Source organism: Epargyreus clarus, unplaced genomic scaffold (genome assembly GCF_041222505.1).
Source record: "Epargyreus clarus isolate Ecla_fem2 unplaced genomic scaffold, WU_Ecla_fem_2.2 ptg000006l, whole genome shotgun sequence".
NCBI classification, from domain to species: domain Eukaryota; kingdom Metazoa; phylum Arthropoda; class Insecta; order Lepidoptera; family Hesperiidae; genus Epargyreus; species Epargyreus clarus.
Window position 1 is genome coordinate 6,734,636 of NW_027332214.1, and position 19,984 is coordinate 6,754,619.

General features: G+C 34.9%; 1 protein-coding gene across 1 annotated transcript; it reads left to right on the forward strand.

Moving 5' to 3' along the window:
- Positions 1-1,059: 1,059 nt before the first annotated feature.
- On the forward strand, positions 1,060-2,568 carry LOC140742509 (uncharacterized). The gene is made up of 2 exons (XM_073073404.1): positions 1,060-1,244; positions 1,518-2,568. The coding sequence occupies exons 1-2, from the start codon at positions 1,167-1,169 to the stop codon at positions 2,460-2,462; spliced, it is 1,023 nt and encodes a 340-aa protein (XP_072929505.1). The 5' UTR covers positions 1,060-1,166; the 3' UTR covers positions 2,463-2,568.
- The last annotated feature ends 17,416 nt before the right edge of the window (positions 2,569-19,984 follow it).

Consider the following 19,984-nt stretch of genomic DNA (forward strand, 5'->3'; position numbering starts at 1 on the left):
TGAAATTTTTAAAAAGCAAAGTTAATTATAAAATTTCCCCAGAGTTGTATAATGTTAGAAAATATTGTAGACATCTCTTAATAACGGGCTTGAAAAGGCTCTTAATTCATCATCTTAAGTAGGACTTGGACGGCTTTGAAGCTTTCTATGGACCTGTCTTTTCATCCAGTCACAAAAAGTTGCTCCGCGCCCCAACTAGATGCTTAGTTTAAGATGGTACTCGGAAACAAGACGAGAATTCTCGTCAATTGTTACAATTATGAAGTGACTGTACTTTCTCATTTTAAAACACATGTTCATACATTAGAATAATTATTTTTCGTTTTGTTTGTTACAAATGTTTTATTTAAGTCATTTTTGTGAAAAAGTTTTATTTTTTTCTTATTTATTACTTAACTGGTCTATATAATACTGGCTGACCCGGAAAACTTATTTATTATTAAAATCTATTTATCAAATATATTTCATATAAAATATAGCCTATGTTACTCGTGGATAATGTAGCTTTCGAATGGTGAAATAATTTTTAAAATCGGTCTAGTAGTTTTTGAGCCTATTCATTACAATCAAACAAACAAACAAATCCTCTTTATAATATTGTATATATAAGTATATAGACAACAGAAGAATACGATACAACAGAACTACTCTGACTTATGATATTCCTTACTAATCAACTCTACTAGGTCGTCGTTGCCCATGGACTTCTGTAACCAATTCTATGTATAAAGGAGTTCTACGAAACATCAATAGAAACTAATTCCTGGAAACGACGATGGTTGCTTTATGTAAGACAGCCAGTTGGTGTATTGTTAGTGCAAGCATTCAGTGCGAGATATCACGAAGAATAGACATACGATTACGTCTTATAAATTGTTATTGTTCCAATGATACACAAGCCCACCATTAAAATTTACCGTCATCGTTCTTATTGTAATGATGATGCCATTTCTAACACCAAAACAAACACCAGTGGTTGTTTATTTTTATTACAATTACAAATTACAAACAGTAATTTATTTTCATAACGAGACATGAAAACCGTTAGTGCAACTCATCACAGCGCTTGAAACAAACGTTCCTGAAAATACTTAATACCCTTCGTAATTGTCTTTTGAAAGTGTACTCCGTTTTCTATTTTCTTATTTGTTTCGAAATACTGGAAAATGAGAAATGCGCTTGTTCTAGTTCCCCTGTGTATTGGACTTAGTTCCGGATTTATCGTTACCACTGGTACCTCTGAGGTGAGTAATAACGTCTCCGAGTTACAATATTTCAGAACTTACTGCACTAAAATACTTTGGTGGGGTTAATAAATATCATCGTTTGTTGTTCTTGCGACTAATAAAGGGTTGTTTATTTCTGAAATTGCAATGCCATTTGGGAGGTCACAGTTGTAATTCGTAACGCATAAAAATAGTTTCATATTTATTCGTTTACAATTCGTTTTGCCTTAAAATAAACGCATGAATTACTTAAAATAAATCACGTCTTTAATCAATTTTGGTTTATTACAGGTATATAAATTCACTAAAGAAATGTTGACCTCAAAAAGAGAGGCAGTGTTTTCGCTGGATGAGGATAAATCAAAAAATGAAACGAATCATTCCGACAAAACAGATGATTCCCTTCTCTATCATAATATAGAAGAAAAAATAAAGAAGGAATTATATAGCGAGGGATTAGAAGAGGATAAAAATATAAATGAAAGATCCTTTGTTTTTGTGAATCAGCGATGGAAGAAAATACCTACTAAGACTCATTTAGTTGATACTAAACCAGGGAATTCACACTTAAATAGATCTTTTGTTTTAAATGTTTTTGAAAAAACGCCAATAGATCAAATTAAAAAGAGTGCTATATACTCCGATGAACACAGGAAGCAAAACAAAATAAATAGGAACAATAATAATTTGTCTGATAAATATAACATACAAAGTAATAGTGATATTCATTCAAAGTATCACCAAGAAAATGAAAATGCGATAAAATCCTCAGTAAAAAGTAATAAAAACATATATTCAAGTGGAAGGCAGAATCTGGTGGATAATATAATTAATGATTATAACAAGATCAACGATCAAACGACTGATGATAGAAAATATTTTAAAACAGTTAATAAAGCAAACAACGTGGTGCAACAACGTAATGAATTTAAAAGTAAACAAACTGATAATTCTAGGAGCAACTATGAAAATACACTCTTTAAAGTTAAGATGCCCGGAGTATTAAACGACGTCAATGGAAACAGTTTTTCCGAAAATGATTTGTTTCAGCATACATTGGAAGAACAAGCCCCAGAAAAATCACAAAGACGTAATGACAATAATTTGAACTATTTGAAATATTGTCTAGAATGTAGCCAGAAAGTTAATATAAGAAATCTAAACAATCGTTTGGATCTGGAGTGTAGGTGTAAATGTGGGAGATTTATACATTTAAGAGGGTCACCCCAAAGTTAGGGGAAAAGAAACGAAATGTGACCAAAGGAGAGTCAACGATGTAATTTAGTTTAGGTTGGCCAATTAAGTGGTTTAAGTAAATAAGACAGAAAATCAAATGAACGAAACAGTATATCACACAAAATGTATAGTTTTTTGTTTAATAAATATATTTTTCTCGATTTATGTAATTTTTACCAATCTTGTAGTATCGTAATCATGTTATAATTACAAACGTGGACACAGTTTTGTAACTGTTACAAGATTTATTACGATAATATATGACGATGCGTTGTTTTGATAAACATCTTGACATGTGAAGTGAATACAGCTTTGCAAAAATCTTGAACTTTTCCTCCATTCCCGTAAACGAGGTCGTAGTTCCATTGCGTAACGACTTAAAACTAAAAGAATGATTGTCGACTTGGGGGATACGTGTATTCCTATTGTTTTTATTCATATTTTCTGCGACAATAGATCGTGCCCTAACTCGTGACCTTAGTGAGATGGGAGAAGAAAAGCGAGCTATTGTAGATGAAAAATTCAAAAGTGGCTGAGTGTAGGGGCAGCGTGACGGAATGGCAGTCCCGGATCGCGATATGAGCGCTCAAAGCTATCGCGCGTGTGATCGTTGCGTTCCGCGCCGCAGCCTCTGCGCCGAGAGATGGAACGCAAACACTGCGCGAGATGCACAGATAGCCGATGGAACGCTACATTGCTCTATTGCTACTGGAAGAGACGCCAATCTTACAAATGAACAATTGACAGTCTGGCGGAGATATAAACGTTATATCTTCTCGTATACTGTTACCTAAAAGGGGTTTTCGTTTTTTTCTTAACGAGGGGGAAACCTTCAAAAGGTACCCGACGACGTGGGAGCGACGCCGGGTTATGTGGGATTCTTACCGCACTAAAACCCGCCCGGTGGTCGTCCTCAACGCTTGTTGGAAAACTCCGGGATATCCGACGGAACGCAACCGGAGTCCTCCAAGCGCGATGCCCCGATGGGGCTCTGCCCTGGGAGAGCAGTTTTCGCTCCTCCCGCACCATTTGGTGTACACGACGCTATGCGACCACACATACCGCCGTCCTTCCCGGGATCGCTTACTGGACGGCTAGAGCCCACTCTTGCCACCCGCAACCCCGGAAGCTCCCTTTTAGTCGCCTCTTACGACAGGCAGGAGTTACCGTAGCCCTATTCTAGTCCCAGAACTACAGGGACAACCTAGAAGTAACCTAACCTAAACATAAAATTAGTCAGTAAACTTACCCAAAAGAATGTTATATATCTGTATACGTATCTATCACTCATTCGTCTGCGTATTATACCTTTAATATATTTATCAATGACACGTGCCATATAAATTTACGGCATTTTTAATTCAAAAGTGGTTGAATGTATGCAGCGTGACGGAATGGCAGTCCCGGATCGAGATATGAGTTCTCAAAGCTGACGCGCAAGTGATCGTTGTGTTCCGCGCCGTAGATATATGAGATGATATGAGATGCCAATAGAACGCTACATTGCTTCAATGCTATTGGAAGAGACAATATTACAAATGAACAGCGCTTCAAGTTTCATGCACTGTAACATAGAAAAATAGGCAGAAATTTGACAGGCAGAGTAGCACAGATTAAGGTAGAGGAATTCCATATATATTTTTGGGTACTATTACCTTTTTTTTATTTTCACGAGGGGGAACCCTTCAAAAGGTACCCGGTGCCGTGGGAGCGACACGGGGTTATGTGGGACTTTTACCGCACTAAAACCCCCCTGGTGGCCGTCCTCGGCGCTGCGTACAGGGCTCAGGGATCCCCAAAGGAACGCAACCGGAGTCCTCTCAGCGCACTGCCCCGTCGGGCTCCGCCCAAGCGAGATTGAATCACCCCACCGTCCGATGTACACGACGGTATGCGACCACACATACCGCCGTACTTCCCGGGGTGGGTACTATTACCTAGGAACAATAACTTAATCCAATTTAAAAGTAACTTAACCTAAATCTACAAGTAATGGTTTAAGGAACAAGCTTGAAATCGCGTTGTCTGGCGTATAGGCAGGTAGTTAACAGGCATAGATATACATCGGATTTTCCTCATACGTAACAGATACACATCAAAATTTTGATTTTTATGATTATCAATGAGATGTTGACACGATTGCAAAGCACTTATAAGTGCAGGTTTTTTACCGTCATGATCACGATGTTTACCAGTAGGTATATATGTAAAAAACAGTGATAGCCTAGCGGTTAAGAAATGCAGCCTCTCGATCGAGGGATCCGAGGTTTAAATCCCAGGCACGCACCTCTGATTTTTCAAAATTATGTACGTATTACAAATTAATTATCACTTGCTTAAACGGTGAAGGAAAACATCGTGAAGAAACTTGCATACCTGAGAGATTTATAAAAAAAAACAAATCTCAAAAGTATGTGAAGTCCACCAATACACATTTGGCCAGCGCGGTGGATTGTGGCCTAATCCTTCTCATTTTGAGAGGAGACCCGTGCCCAGCAGTGGGGCAGTGAAGGGTTGATGATGATGACATGTAATGAAAGGTTTAAACTATTTCTCATAAAATGTATCAATTCTTATAGTATTTTAACAATGTTTAAGAACTTAAAACCTTTAAAAAACAATAAAATAAATGTAATCATACATTTAATATTATTATGTGTTACATCCAGTAAAACTTATTCCTAAACTTTTCTTAGCTGTATTTGTTGAAGGAGATGACTTCGCTCGGACTCACATTGTTCGAAAATATTTGTGCCCCCAAGTTGGCTACTTTAGAAGACTGATGTTTTTATTTATAGAGGTTTTTTAGACGTCCAGTTTTTGAATTGTAAGAACGCCGAAATAATTATATTTTTTCAGCCTGAAGATTTTTAGGACATTTTCAAATGTCCGATTTCTAAAGTATTTATCTTTATCTGGTAACCTTTACCTTCATTTTGCTGATTAGCGGTCAAAGGTGATCAAGTAGCTTAATAACTAATTAAATACTCAGAGCTTAACTGTAGATTAATTTCGCTATATTTCCCAATTTTAATTTACTCTTTATATCCTACTAGCTGACCTGGCAAACTTTGTACCGTCTCAAAATCTATTTATCAAATATATTTCATATAAAATATAGCCTATGTTACTCGTGGATAATGTAGCTTTCAAATTATGAAAGAATTTTTAAAATCGGTCCAGTAATGAGCCTATTCATGACAATCAAACATACAAACAAAGTTTTCCTCTTTATAATATTAGTGTAGATTTGATATTTTTGATTTTTATTTTGATTGGTATTTTTAATTTTAAGTGGTTCCTGCTAAGGACTGTGAGGAGATCTACCTAAAGTTAATCACTGATGTGTCGTTGTTACGGAGGCAGAATGTTATTTACAAAATCAGAGAAGCTACTATAATGGTTACGAGTCCTTGAATCATAAAATGGAACGTTACTCTTTGGATCAGCGATTGAATTTCGTAAAATTGAATAAACAGGTAATTAATCCGATCAATCTTAACCGGTTACTGTCTTGAAGCAATCTAACGTCACAATCTATTCTAATATACCTAACCGTGGCTATTCCTTTCAAAGTCGATTTTAACTCGATTCCACCTACTTCGCATTCTGAAAACATTCGCTCCCTCACTTATTTACCTACGTATTATCGACAATGAGAATTTCAACATTTAAATCGAGCGTAGTTTGTGATTCTTCAACAGGTTCTCAAGTTTTAAACTCGAGCCGAGTTTGACATCGAAAAGCGTCTCGAAATCTCGAGATGTGCATATTTTATTTCGCATCTGAAAACTCTGGCAAGGAGGATTCCCACGCGGATCCTATTTAATTATGTAGATGCGGATGATCGTAGCCATTTACTTACTTTATGAGGGTATAAACGACCCTCTTGAGTTTGACAACGCCTTATTTATTTTTATATGGTAAATTTTCATCAGTTTATCGTTGTCGGGTGTTTTCTGCATCGTTAAAGCGTCGATTGTAAATGTTTGAAGTAAATTTGCATTTTTGGGTGCGCCAATGGAGGTTTGTTTATGGTTTTATTGGGGTGAGCGGTTAACTCACGTGAGTAGAAGGGTTACTCATGTTTTGGTTAAATTTAAAGGTGACATAACGCTTTGTGATTTGACATTATTTTTTGTCGTATAACAGTAGCAGTATTGAGAGAGTGGTAAGCCACTCACTCAATACTGCGTATTGAGCAGTACTGAGTACTGAGTACTGGGTATTGGGCAGTAGCAGTATTGTATTGTAGTACTGCTACTGTTCAGAGGCACATAAGGCGTTCCAATTTAGACTCAAGGATCACGCATGAGACATTGACCTCAGACTTCCATTCTATTATTTCTATTCCATTCTATTTTGACTTTGACTTGTCCTTGACGATGGATTGATTATGGATGTCCATCGGCGGCACTAACAACTTAAAATTAAGCAAGCTGTAATTTCGTTTGACACATATAGGTAAAACATACACAGAAAGATGACGTTAATACATTATAAGATACAATTTCCACAGACATTACTGCGCGTTTCTTCCTTAATTAATTAAGTCATAGAAACGCAAAGTTACAATTTAATGCGAAAAGGTTTGTACCACATGTGACCACATGTGATATTATTCACTAGGACATATTCTAAAGGTTGGAAAGGTATAAAAGTAGACGTGGTGAGACTATCGGGGTTTACATCGCTGGAGGTACGGAGGGTCTTGCATTCTACAGTGTGTGAACTGAGATGCGTGACAGATTAGTTTTGAATGGATAAGGACACGTGGAAATCTTTAAAATGCGACTATTTACAAATTTGGTAAATATGGTGTTAAAATATGATTTCAAAATCTTCATTTCCAATTTCGTCGATATTGTTGGACATTTGTAGTGTGTGAAACAGTTATCATAGTGAGAAACGGTTTCAGAAATAAATGTAAAGTAACACTTTACAAATATTATAGGTGGAACTGAGAAGCAAAATCGAACGCGACAATATGCGCCCACTTTTATCCCAATATAATGTTAATAACCATTCAATTTCTCCACGTCACTCGGTTGATTGATGTGCTGCCACTCAGAGGCAAGAAATTCACCTCTAATTTGCCCCAGTTTTATTGACTCATTTATAACTTACCTCGCTTACTTTTGATTGAAAACATTTGTATATATAGGTACATATAGGTAATAAAAGTGAGGCGTAATTTGCCGCCCTCGAATAGTCTGCAAAAAAACGTCGTCTAGAACGAACAGTCTTAAATATACATGAAATGTACAGGACACTAAAATGTACCTCTGTGATATTTGTCAAAGAATAAGGCATCCTATTTAAAAAATTGCAGCCCCCTAATCGTGCGCATACCCAAAATATGTGTGTACGATTTAAAAGCAATGAGGTAGTGAAAATTTAACCTAGTGTCACCCATAAGGTTTTAATGAAGATAAGTAAGCTACTATTGTACTTTATTTTACACTGAAACACAATTTGAAGTATACCTTACTCAATAGGTACCTTTATATGGCTACTTACCCAATAGGTACCTTTATATTACTACTTACTCAATAGGTACCTTTATATTACTACTTACTCAATAGGTACCTTTATATGACTATTTACTCAATAGGTACCTTTATATGACTACTTACCCAATAGGTACCTTTATATTACTACTTACTCAATAGGTACCTTTATATGACTACTTACTCAACAGGTACCTTTATATGACTACTTACTCAATAGGTACCTTTATATGACTATTACTAATTTTCAGCATCACTGTACTTTTTCAAGCATAGAATTTTGCACAGATGCGACCAAGAAATCTAGATAGGGCGTCGTTACAGGAAGGAATTTGTTTAATCTAGTTGAAGAACTAGGTAATATATATCTTGTAGTTTTTAAAATAATATGGAGATATGCTACATTTCTGAAACATGACATTTGATGAACACACAAAGATAGACTCAGAACAGAAATGTAAATTCATATTTTAGATGCGCCGGGAATCGAAATGAAATGAAATATATTTATTTTGTATAGCCCAACGACGGCACTTAAAAATTGTCAGTTACAATATTTTCTTAAACTACTACCGGATCGGAACGCGACCTCTACAGAGAAGATCCGGTAAGACACTCAGTGCGTTTGTTTTTGTTTTTTAATAATAATTATTCTCTTTTTCCCTTTTTTTAAGTGCCATCATTTTACATATAATTAATAAAGCATTAGCTCCAGTATCTTGCTTTACATCTAAAAAAGAAGTTTGTTCAGCAAGATACGCTACACTTTGAAAGCGGAACACTGCGTAATAGGATAACCGCTCAACAAGTTACCAAGCTTTTGTTGTTGTGTTCTTTATAGTTCACAAGTAAATTAGTAGGAATATGGCTTTAACTCTTATGTATAAAAAAAAAAAAAAGTGTGTGTGTGTCAGCTACGACGCACGATTGGAGTTTACTCCTTACGAATGATAATTATGATATATATCGAATAGAAAAAAGGGTAGGTAAATGAACGCATCTGCTAAAATGATAAGAGAAACATATATCTGTAATTATTCGGATTATTTATATTACTTCAATAATGCGTATTACATAAAGTATGTTACAAAATAATATAAAATAGCGCCATCTAGTGGCAAGTTTTATAAATTGTAAGTTTGCAAGTTTATCAATCTATGTATTTTGGTTCCAAATATTATAATGGTAAATTAATATAAGTGTTTATATTAAAGTAAATTTTAATATAATATAATTATTTATATTTAAAACAATGTTAAACGTTTTATAACTTAAAACTTAATAATTATAATTTCTTTGCCATCTATAAAATATCCTTGTTGCAATTTACGGATGAAATTTATATGAGACTCAATAAACATGTTATTATATGTAATTTGGATTGTTTCTGAATGTTTTATAATTCTAGAATTCATTTAAAACGTATTGCTAATTTTATATAACTTATTTTGAACATAATTCATTAGCAATAATTCTGTAATAAATATTAAATAATACTGTTTTGATTTTGCCCGTTTATCGTTGATAGATGGTGCTGATCAATAATGCATCCATTTTTATAAGTTAAATTAATATATCAGTAACTTACAAAAGCCTCTTTATGTTAAAAACTTATTTTGCTAATATTATATCTTATTCAATTGCTTACTGATTTTATATGTTACTTTTCTTTAAAAACGTTCATAAAAGATTGTTAATCATATTATGGCGCCAATGTTCATATTTTTCACAGTGTTTATAAATGATCAAACCTATAACTTAATTTATGCAAAAATGTAAACAAATTAGTTAATGACGTTTTAATGTTTTATATATTGCTAATTATTTTTATTGTAATAATTACTTTCATATGGGATTTGAACTTACTGTATTTTAAATTAATAAAAGCACTCTTGATTCATATTTTGGTTACCGTTACGCCTCAATTTTTCGTGTTACACTTGATTTTACTCCTCATAAAATTTCCGTACCGGGCCTTATAACTCAAATCGTTTCTTAAGGAGTAAACTCCAAAAACTCAAATTGTCGAGAAAATTTGGGTTGTACCGATTTGAATCCGAACCACTGAATCCGATTCAGAGAATAATACTATTCCCGAAGTGAAACAAATAACACATTGTAAATTAAACAAAATAGCAAATCAATTCGTTTTAATAAAAAAATCGCTCCACAACGTTTATCGCCAAAAGATTTAATAGCGTGAGGCAAATCAGAAGAAAACACTTGTTTGTTGGTCGGAAGTAGGTTAAAAAGTAAACAGAAGGCGATTGTAAGACGAATAAACTTTTCCACCACTAATTAAGGAAACACGGTGCAGGCATCGAAGAAATGGAACTTCGATAAATATTTCAGAGGAAAATACGAGAGCGGCTATTTTAAGGTCAGGTCTATTTTCAATGAGGCGAATGGATCGCTAGTTGTTTTTGATTTACTTTGTTTTGACTTACTTACTTTGGTCAATTGTGTTGATTTTGAAATTAAGCGTACGAGGATACTAAGCTTTGGCTTTAATGAACTTGCTACTTTTAGCAGCGATGTGTGTTTTGGCGATTAGTTACGTTCGATCGTTCGCATCAAAAGTATGCGTTTTAGCGACTGTATTCATGTTGCATCGTGTTTAGTCGACACGATACATTTGGCCGTTGTATTGAAAATGCATATATTTGAGATCACATGCACCCATCGCACTTAACGACTTTAGCTCCGTTTTTATGTCTACAGTGTGGATTGATTGCTGCATCTGGGCACTGAAAAGCAATTACATCATCCGTTTCGGTTGCTAAAAAAATAGTCTGTAAGGACCCTTAGATAGTTAGATAATAAGTGGTCTATAACCTATTAACCCCAAATAGAATAAGTGTCGTACATGTGGTTAGTCAGATTTATAGACAATTACATAATTATGTGGATTATTGACTAGTGAACACCAAGTTATAAACTCGACAATGGTTAAGCTCTTTATTGTAGTGGATCCCTTAGCGATCAACCTCACACATAGCAACGCTAGCATACATGACTGTAAAAGTATATTAAATTAATTAAAGTATATTAAAGTAATTATTACAATAAAAGTATATTAGCTCTAGCCGGTACAGCAAGTGCATGACTAAGAGCTTATCACATCACGTTATCTCCCAGATGTATCAGATAAGACTGACACAGAGACACAAGTGTCACTTGCACTTGAGATAAACACGTGCAATATTCGTGGTTGTTTATCACGTTGCAAATGATAACGGAATTCGGAAGTCGATTTTATAAACAAAAAAACAAGTTTTTTATACAATCCAATATTTTTGTTGAATTTTTAAATTTTTACAGTACCTATTTCTGCCTAATACAACAGTGTTAAGCATTGATGTGTTCCTATTTGAAGGGTAAGAGAGACGTCTTAATCCGAGGCGTTTCAACTTGGAACGAAAGAAGATTAGAAGAAAGAGACCTGTTTAGTAGAAGAATAGCGTACCCGTGGTCCCGGCAAAGGGCGTCCAGTGGAATACCGTGGGGTTTTACCCGGTAAGAGTCCGGCATATCCTCTTCGCTGCCCCCGCGGTTGAGAGGAACCCATGGAAGTTTGCCCCACGAAAGAAGGAGAATACTTAAGATTTACTAGCATAATTTCTTCAAAATTTCTTACAGCTGTGCGAAGTCAAACCATCTCCACTTTATCAGCGTCACAGTTTACGACATATCTTATTCTGAAAAGGCCCATCTATGGAACAGTAATGAATTTAGATGACATCAATAGTTTATACGACCAAATTGTTCAGTTACCAATCAGCCTTACCTTGGAAGCTGTCAAACCCTATTCATTGTAACGATCCAAGGTACAAAGGAACTTCCACACGAGTAACCCCGCTCTTGTTACCTCCAAATACGAGTCATTACACTCATTACCAATGTTAGTGCATCATAATTATTACGTAATTGCTCGTCAGTTGAATAATGCTTTCCGTTTGTATATATGTTAATGAATAAACGACTTACGTCAGATATTGTGTCATATCCATGTATTATTTTGAAAATATATTATTTACTAGCAGACTCGGCAAACGTTGTGTTGCCAATAAATAAAAAAATGTTGAGGGTGACCCGGCTACTATCGGCTAATATCTATTTTTCATACCCCTTATCACTTAGGGGTGTGAAAAATAGATAGTAGCCGATTCTCAGACCTACTGTATATGCAGTATTGGAGGAGTACGGTAACTAACATTGTGACACTGGGAATTTTATATATAAGATAAAAAATGTATTAAGTAAACCGTGATGAGGTTTATGAAATGTTTGTTATAAGATTTACGTATTTCTTTGAATAGTTTCGTTTATTATAATGCGTTAGTAATCCTGAGAACTACTTCTTTAAAGGAAGCGCCCTTTGTGGATCAATTCCGGCGGCACCACCGTTACACCTATTTCTGTATCATAACAGCATTGTTAAGCGCTGCTGTGTTCTGGTTTGAAGGGTGTGGTAAGGGTGACATACTTTCCGAGGCTTAGCTTAGTCCTCAGGGGTAGCGGCGGATCTGTGGCCAACCTCAGGAATATCTAATCCTATCTGGGGTTGATATCTGCTACTCCTATATTATAAAAAAATAAGTTGAAATTCTCCTCAATTTCATTATTTATTTTATGTGTTACAAAAATAACTATGAAACTCATGAATAGTTAACGTAATATCGAACACAACAATATCAGTTTAATAATCAAACATTAAATGATAATTTACATTATATTCTCTCACACATGACTAAATTTAATACAGAGTAATAATTTCCTGATGTAACCACGTTTTGGCCAGATATGAGCTAACTAACCACTGCTATTACATATTACGTGACAACTAACGAGGGTACTATAGGGTTCAATCAATAGATAATAACATACCCTGTCGAGAATGTTAAGTGGCATTATATTTAAAATGTAGATAGCTTCTTGTTTTTTTTTTTTTATAAAAAACCTACGACGTACGAGTATATGCAGAATTTAAACATGTATTCATTCAGTGTATTACAGAAAAATGCTTAAAAAGTGTTATAATTAAATGAATTTTGGTAAGGATATATGAACATATTGTATATGTGGATCAATTAAAATAATTGTATGACGGAACCATAGATTAGTAAAGATGACTCACTTCTAACAAGAAAACGTAACCAGTTTTGACAATTGAAATAGTTGCGTAAAAAAGTTTTGCCACGTCTCCGTGCTAAAATGTCCCTAAAATATTTGAAATAATTATTTATTGTGTAAATTACGCAGTATTAGTTATTTATTCGTAAATTTACTGTAAAAATGTTTTATTTTTAAAGAATTTACTAATACTAATTTACTTTACTTTTCTTTTTTTTTCTTTCTTTCTATTTGTAAAGAATTCAAAAAAAGAACTTACAAATCAGCCGTTGTGGCTTCTTTCAATTTCAAGGCTGCGAAGTATCTTTACTAATCTATGTATGGAACAAGGTAAAGGAATATCAGTCTACACCAAATACAGTAGGTTAACGATATTAATTTATTACCACGATACCGATGCTGATGTTGAGATGTCAGACCCTATTCACTGCCAGACAAGCCACGTGAAGCCACAAAGGATTCTGCACGACTACCTCTGTACTTGTCATTACATTTGAGCACTAAGAATTATTGTTATAGTCTGCTGAACAACGTTTACTAGCCAGTGCCCTTAAAAACCTGTCAGCCGAAATATGAAGCTTAAATATATTTTCCTTTTATACTCGTATCTACTTGTATTTAATTGTAAATTTTATCTTTTTTTCAGTTTCAGTAAAAATCGCTTTGTTTGTGAAGCGAAAAAAAGGGTTTTGGGACTTAAAATATGTTTGCGAATTATCAAAAATACATTTAATACTAGTGGTGCCCGCGGCTTCGCCCACATTTTAAAGAAATGATATGACATACATAAAACGGAAAATTTGTACCTGCATTGGAATGACAATGGTGCCATCTGTCGAAAATTGGTCTTACTATCTCCCAAACCCTCGTGGGCTCTTGGATAACAACTTTGCTAAAGATCATCACTTGATCAAATGCATAGTTTCCGATTCTATAACTACTTACGAATTAAAAATTAATTAAAAAAACCTTTTCCCACGGACTAAATTATGAATCTAAACCATTCTCAAGTCCCCTTGAACACATGCGACAAATTTCATCAAAATCAGTCCAGTCGTTTAGGAGGAATTCAGTGACATACACACGCACATAAGAAATAAATATATAAAGATTTTGAAATTTATGTTCATATTATAATTTCAATAAATATCTTTAGTTTTTATTTAGGTATCAGTTATGGTTAAATTTCGATCACTGCAACGAACAATTAGTATATTAAAATATATTTTCTAGTACTAATGAATATATAATATTTAACCAATACTTTAAATACCGAATTGTTATATCCCTACATGTAAACATATGATTCGAAATAAGAGCCGTTAGAACTAGAATGTTTTACTTATTTTAAAAATGTTTAAACCAAATTCAAGCAGGCTTCAAAATACGATACAGATTATTAAATAATTATAGTTTAAAAACTAAAAGCAACGCAATAATCGCACAAGGAAAATCGTTAATCTTGATTCCTGACGATCTTGATGAGGTGAATGGAATAAAATTACTTAAATCGTGTATTGTCATCGGTTCCTGATAATTGTTCAAAATTTTAAATTAATGGGATCGTTCAAAGTGGGAAAAATCGAGATCAAAGATTTCGTTACATACATGCAGGTCAAACTAATAAAAGCGTGGTAAAAAAATGTTAAAAACACAGATGTTTTAAACTGGGATGCATGCGAGTGGAACTGCGCTCGAAACCACGTTCATAATATCTCTCTAACTGTATTTTCAGTTTTTATTCCCATCGGACTTTGAACCGTCACTCAAAGAGTAAATAAAATGGAGTTTCCAACGGATGCCTCACACAGTAATGAAATATTTTATTGCACCGTAACAAAGGCACTGTGGAAAAGGATGCGTTTATACACCCAGTCTTTAACGGCGGATAAAAAACGTGCGTCTTTCTGATGAACGCAAAATATTTAATTGCATTAAAAGGACATTAAGTTTAAAAATCCAATTCAATAAACATTTTAAAACTAATATGTGTTTAATGGTTCACTTTTTTAATCCTAGCAATATTTTGTGTGTATCATTTACATCGTCGCGTCGACTGTTTAGCTATTTTTTTTCTTTTTATTTGGGTTAACAAACAGTAAACAACAAAAATTACATTTGAATAACAATTACAAACACTGTATGTCGTTAGCCAACACCGTTAACCACAGATTACTACAAAAATAAACAAAACAAAAACGTTATTCAAAGTGGAGGAATACAATATAAGTAGACTTTAATTGTTCTTACAAACTACTCTACAGCTATAAGTAGTAATATTACTATTATACCTATTGTATAAACCAGAGGTAGCCAATATTATTGTAAGACATACCCGATATTTACTACCTGCTACTAAGGAACTTTTGTTGGTAAAAAAAACTTTGTCAACTTTTACCACGTTCGACTGGTTGGCTACCCTATTATAGCAAGTATTATGTTTAAGTTTAAAAGAAGTCGATGGCCATATTGCCTCCTGTGTAAACATACCCTAACACTGCATACAACTATGTACTTCGATTTTTAGTAATTCTCAAGCACTCGTTGCTTTATGAGCTTGTCTTGTACGTGGGATAAAAGACTATTTTCAGTTAATAACTGTGTAAGTTACTAGGTATTTACTTTACGTAACATGTTGTTTAACTGTGTGCTTCAACTAGTAATTTTTAATTGCCTTTAGTGGTCTTAGAACCCCTTTAATATACTAGTAGGTTTGCAGTACGTTGTGGGGCTTTTAGTTAATAAAATAAATTGTTATTAATAAAAATCGAATAAGGAGATTAAATACATATACTATAGTGGCTATTCTCATTGAAAAGCTGTCATTCCGCTTTTCCACTTGCATTTAAGATATATACAATTCTCGTGTCACAATGTTAGTTACCGTACTCCTCCGAAACGGTTTTACCGATTTTCACCAAATTTTACATGCATATTCAGTAGGTCTGAGAATCGGCTGCTATCTATTTTTCATACCCCTAAGTGATAAGGGTTGTTCATCCTTTAATTTTTTTTATTTATATGGCAACAAAACGTTTGCCGGGTCAGCTAGTAATGTATACAATACAAAAACACAGTTTTAATTAATTTTGTTTACTTATTTAAATTTATCATTGTTTAAATAAAATGTATGACAGGTTTCCACATTTGTGGTTGACATCCTTCAAATACGCACAAAGAGCAAAACTCCTACTCAATTGTTAACTAATTGAGTATCGAAATATTTGGAGCATACTATCAAACGTATGACTGAATAAATCTAAAATCAATCTCATTCAAACAAACCGCGCGGTTTCAATTTCTATTGTAATGTAATAGAATGGGGCTAGGATATCGCATGATTTCCAATAATTTAATTCAAGTGCAGCTGAGTGATCTGCAAATGGCTGCGGCGTGCGGTCAGCGCAGTCGCCACGTGCACATGCGGAGCGTAATTGAAATAGTGCAGTTTAATGGGAACTCGATAGCGTCTTAATGTCGCCTGAATACGACGTTGTGACGTTTCTATTGCATATTTGTGTAAGAAAATGTATGTAAGAGAACTATTCTAAGATCAATCTCATTCAAACAAACCGCGCGGTTTCAATTTCTATTGTAATGTAATAGAATGGGGCCAGGATATCGCATGGGTTTCCAATAATTTAATTCAAGTGCAGCTGAGTGATCTGCAAATGGCTGCGGCGTGCGGTCAGCGCAGTCGCCACGTGCACATGCGGAGCGTAATTGAAATAGTGCAGTCTAATGGGAACTCGATAGCGTCTTAATGTTACCTGAATAAGACATTGTGACGATTCTATTGTATGTTTGTGTTACAAATTCTATGTGTGGTGTTGTAAGGGAGATATAGTTGGACGAGGTGTTCTAACTTAGTCCTCCGGAGTAGGAACGCATCTGTCACGATCACAGCAGGTAGGATTATAGTTCTACCTGGGATTCATTACAGATGTTTATGGGCGGCAGTGGCCACTTATCATCAGGTGGACTGTATGATCTTTCGCTACTACAATTAAAAAAATATAAAAGTAAGAGGAATAAAAAATACCAATTAGAAATAGAACGTAAAACGATTTGACGTTGAAAAATACTAAAATTGATTTTGATGAGTAATCAAATATTTTATAGCGAATTTTGTTAGATCAAGTCCAGCGGAAATTCGATGAGTTTGGCTCATTGGGCGCGCGACCCAATAACCTGCAATTGTTTAGTCCCTGGAGCCGTCACTACGGAAGCAAATTTTAAATGTTATTAACTAAGATTAAGGGATTAAATCAAAATCGTTGGTTACCGCTTGTGGGAATCCACTGATGAATGCTAACTGAGTGCTAGGTTTGAGGCTTAAGTTAATTGAGTTTGAGTGAATGATTTCAGATTTATGTAATAGAATTAGACTTAGACTTGCAGTGGCACTGATTACAATAGTCCCAATAACGTTTTTTATGTTTGAATTTTATCTAATTTAAAGAAGTAGAGTGACTTAATATAATAATAGAAATATGCATAGATTGAAATAATTTTATATTACTGTTTATTGAAAATGTAAAGAATAGGATAGAATCCTTAGTGTTTCGGCTCCGACGGCACCACCGTCACACCTACCTATTTCTGCCTAATAAGACCAGTATTAAGAGCTGCTGTGTTCGGGTGTGGTAAGGGACACATTCTGTTCCGAGGCCAAACTTAGGTAGGCATCTGAACTTGTCTAGGTTGGATTGCATATGTCCATATTCAGCAGTAGCCACTTAGTATCCAGTGGACTGCATGCACCTCTGCTTCTTCTATATTATAAATATACTTTAATTAGTGTAATTACATCTGAAGTTAAATTTAACTTCGTCATAGCAAACCAATTAAGTTGGGTGTTACCGTTAATTTAAACTGGATCAATGTTAAGCTTTGCATAACATAGTGAATTTGGGTATATCGTGTCGGTTATTACTGTAAGACCCTCAGGAATAATTTATGTACTGCTAAGGGGTATCTATTAAGAGGTATTCTCGACGAATCCTTATTGGAAAGCGCAGAGGAGTTACAGGTCTCCAGGTGAGAACCAAGCCCAGCAGTGGGATATTTGATTGGCTTTTTATTTTTGAGGTAGACACACTTTTAAGAACGTTATTGGGAACTTTCTGATATGTAATGGAGATGTAATCTTACCATAATTTTTGTCAACATTTTTTTTTTATAATATAGGACTAGCAGTCGAGCATGCAGTCCACCTGATGGTAAATGGCTACTGCCGCCCATGGACATCTGTAATCAACCCCAGATAGGATTAGATATTCCTACCTGAGGTCGGCCATAGATGCACCGCTACCCCTGAGGACTAAGCTGGAACGCCTCGGAAAAGTCTGTCTCCCTTACCACACCCTTCAATCCGGAACACAGCAGCGCCTAACACTGCTGTTATTAGGTAGAAATAGGTGTGGCGGTGGTGCCGCCGGAGTCGAACCACAAAGGATTCTACCACCTTCAAAATTCATTCATTAAAATGAATTAATATAAAAACCCTTCATTAAAACAAATATTAACACTTACAGACGTAGTGTATGCGTACTTGACACATACACATAAATACAAACATAACTAACTGATATCTAATTATCAGATTTAGATTAAGAACTCTAATCAGTTAAGATCAGTTATGACTAGAATTCTGAATTCTTAGTTCACAATTCATATGACTATAAGTCAATTTATGTTCACTTTTGATTGTTATACTGGTAATCTCTAGAAAATAATTAGAAATTGTTAAAATAGAACACATAATTATTCGTAACACACAGTCTTACAACACATTAGAACCCACACATTAGCATACCGTTTAACGGAAGTTTCTATGACGAATGTGGGTTTTCTTAGGAAGGGTGTTTTCATAGACCCTCAATTTACACCGGTTGGCCGGAATTACTATTCGACGAGTGAGCCTACGGCAAAATGTGCAGGATAAAAGTACTTACATTGCTAAAGGTCGGTTCGTGAAATACTATTTTCGAACATTCGGTTTCTACCTCGTTATAAAATGTTTTTTTACCACGCTCTTTTTGTCTTCACCTGAATGTACTCGTATGTATCTGGGTATGTAAAGGATTTTTTAAACTCGATTTGTACTAACTTTGAACGGTCAGATTTAATCAAAATTTTGAATAATTATCACAAACCGATGGAAATTCACGATTTTAATATTTTTGTCCCATTGTCCTCGACAGTGCAAAGCAGTGATAGCCTAGTGGTTAAGAAACTCGACCTCTCGATCGAGGGGACCAATGTTCAAATCCCAGACACGCAGCTCTGATTTTTCAAAGTTCTATCCAGAATAGATTCTAAAGTATCTACCAATACGCACTTGGCCAGCGCGGTGGACTATGGCCTAATCCTTCTCATTATGAGAGAAGACCCGTGCCCGGCAGTGGGACAGTAATGGGTTGATGATAATGATTGTCCTCGTCAGGATAATCAGGAAGAACAATGCCGACATGTGGTTAAGTGGTGCAAAAACAACACGGAATCGAAGAAAAAATGCGGAGAAATATCGTTTCATTCGTAAATGCTCTAAAACGAATATTTTCAATAATTAATATTTTTCTAACACGAAGATAGATGACAGTGACAATTTCAATTGTCAAAACAGGTTACATTTTCTTGTTAGGAGTGAGTAATCTTTACTAATAATCCATGTTCCCAACAATTGAAAAGCGCTCAAGTTAATCTTATATAACTCAGGTGCATACAACCTTAAGAGCTGTAAGTAAATAGGGGTGGGCTATGAATCAGAGTAACAGTTTTCCGATAAGGGGCGGCTAGTGCGATATAGATGCAGGCTGTTTTATTGTGGCAGTATTTCCACCGTATCGCCGGCGTAAGGGTCATTGCACACTATCT

Coding starts and splice junctions, on each gene's coding strand:
- LOC140742509 (XM_073073404.1), top strand. CDS start 1,167: ATGAGAAATGCGCTTGTTCTAGTTCCCCTGTGTATTGGACTTAGTTCC. Junction 1,245..1,517: donor TTACCACTGGTACCTCTGAG/GTGAGTAATAAC, acceptor GGTTTATTACAG/GTATATAAATTCACTAAAGA.